Source organism: Nematolebias whitei, chromosome 1, assembly GCF_014905685.2.
Source record: "Nematolebias whitei isolate Nwh7 chromosome 1, NemWhi1, whole genome shotgun sequence".
Taxonomy (NCBI): domain Eukaryota; kingdom Metazoa; phylum Chordata; class Actinopteri; order Cyprinodontiformes; family Rivulidae; genus Nematolebias; species Nematolebias whitei.
Genome location: NC_056498.1, coordinates 35,233,238 through 35,234,697, shown reverse-complemented (window position 1 = coordinate 35,234,697; position 1,460 = coordinate 35,233,238). Strand labels below are relative to the sequence as shown.

General features: G+C 45.1%; 1 protein-coding gene across 1 annotated transcript in view; it reads right to left on the bottom strand.

The window, feature by feature from the left end:
* tmem179ba (transmembrane protein 179Ba) overlaps positions 1 to 729 on the bottom strand; it is a gene marked incomplete in the record, with an annotated part of 8,714 nt that extends 7,985 nt beyond the window's left edge. The window contains 1 exon segment of the mRNA XM_037676613.1: positions 614 to 729. Within this exon segment, the coding sequence (XP_037532541.1) occupies positions 614 to 709 (96 nt within the window).
* Positions 730 to 1,460: the final 731 nt, after the last annotated feature.

Genomic DNA, 1,460 nt, shown 5'->3' with positions numbered 1-1,460 from the left:
AGCTGAAACAGCTGAAGACACGAGCTGAAACAGCTGAAGACACAAGCTGAAACAGCTGCAGACAAGTTGAAACTGAACAGCTGAAAGCACGAGCTGAAACTGAACAGCTGAAGGCACGAGCAGCTGAAACTGTTCACAAAATGACGCAATTTAACTCGCGAGGCACTGAGTCACAAGACTCGCGCTTGCACGTTTACACGCGCGTTTCCTGGTTAAACAACAGAAAACTGGTTCAGAATCGGAGTTAAAACGAGTCGAATTTAAAGTTGTCGCCTCCGAGTCGTGTTAATAAAAACAAGCGCGTGAGCAGCAGGGAGCATCGAGCGCGCTCAGGTGAGTCCTCAACATCCAAATCAACGCAGAGCGCGTGCATTTTTAATCTAATTTTCACCCATTCGGCGGAGAAATTTAATCTGGAGATTAAAGACGAGACAAACCGTGAAAAGTTAACGGGACGCTCCAATAAAAATAAAAACATTTTTTAATCCAGTCGAGTATGTTTGGACTTTTTTCAACCAACTCTGGAGCTCGTTCACTCGAGCGGAAATGAAAGTGAAAATGTTTCCGGTCAAAGTTTTTTCAGTTAAAAACAACAAATGTTTCATAAACAAACCTGGACGATGGTGAGAGACGCGGCGGTGACGATCCCACAAACAAAGCAGCTGGTGTAGAGAGCCAGCTCCAGCAGCAGCAGCGGAGACACCGCCATCACAGCCCGCTGCTCCGAGAAGAAGCTGCGTCAGCACGCGCGCACTACGACGGACCACTTCCGGTGGGGTGTCAAAATAAAACGCCGGCCCAGCTACGTGGACACCATCCCAGTTCATTTATAAAGCTCTTAAAAACAGCAACAAGGCTGTACAGCAGAAACAAACAGGCAAAGCACACAGCAAAAAATACATAGATCCAAATAAAATAAAATAATAAATAAATGGCTAACAATGTAAAAAACAGACGGGTTAAAAACAAAACATTGTGTCAAAAGCCAGGGAACAAAATTGAGTTTTTAAGCGAGACTTAAAAACTGTGATAGAGGAAGCCTGCTTGACATGTGGTGGTAAACCACAGCCTTGGACCTGCAACAGAGAAGGCCCTGTCACCGCTGAGCTTAAAACAGGTTCCTGGAACCAATAGAAGCATCTGATCTGCTGAACCTCAGAGAGCGCCGCTGTGGGGCATATGGCTGCAGCAGATCAGTGAGATAAGAGGGCGCAGAGTTGTTCAGAGATTTAAAAACATACAGAAGGATTTAGAACTGAATTCAAACGTGAACCGGGAGCCAGTGAAGGGAGGACAAAACTGGAGTAATGTGCTCTCTTTTGCCTGCACCAGTTAAAAATCGGGCTGCAGCACTTTGGACCAGTTATAAACGTGCAATGGAGGTTGATGGATGGATGGATGGATGGATGGATGGATAGATAGATAGATAGATAGATAGATAGATAGATAGATAGATAGAT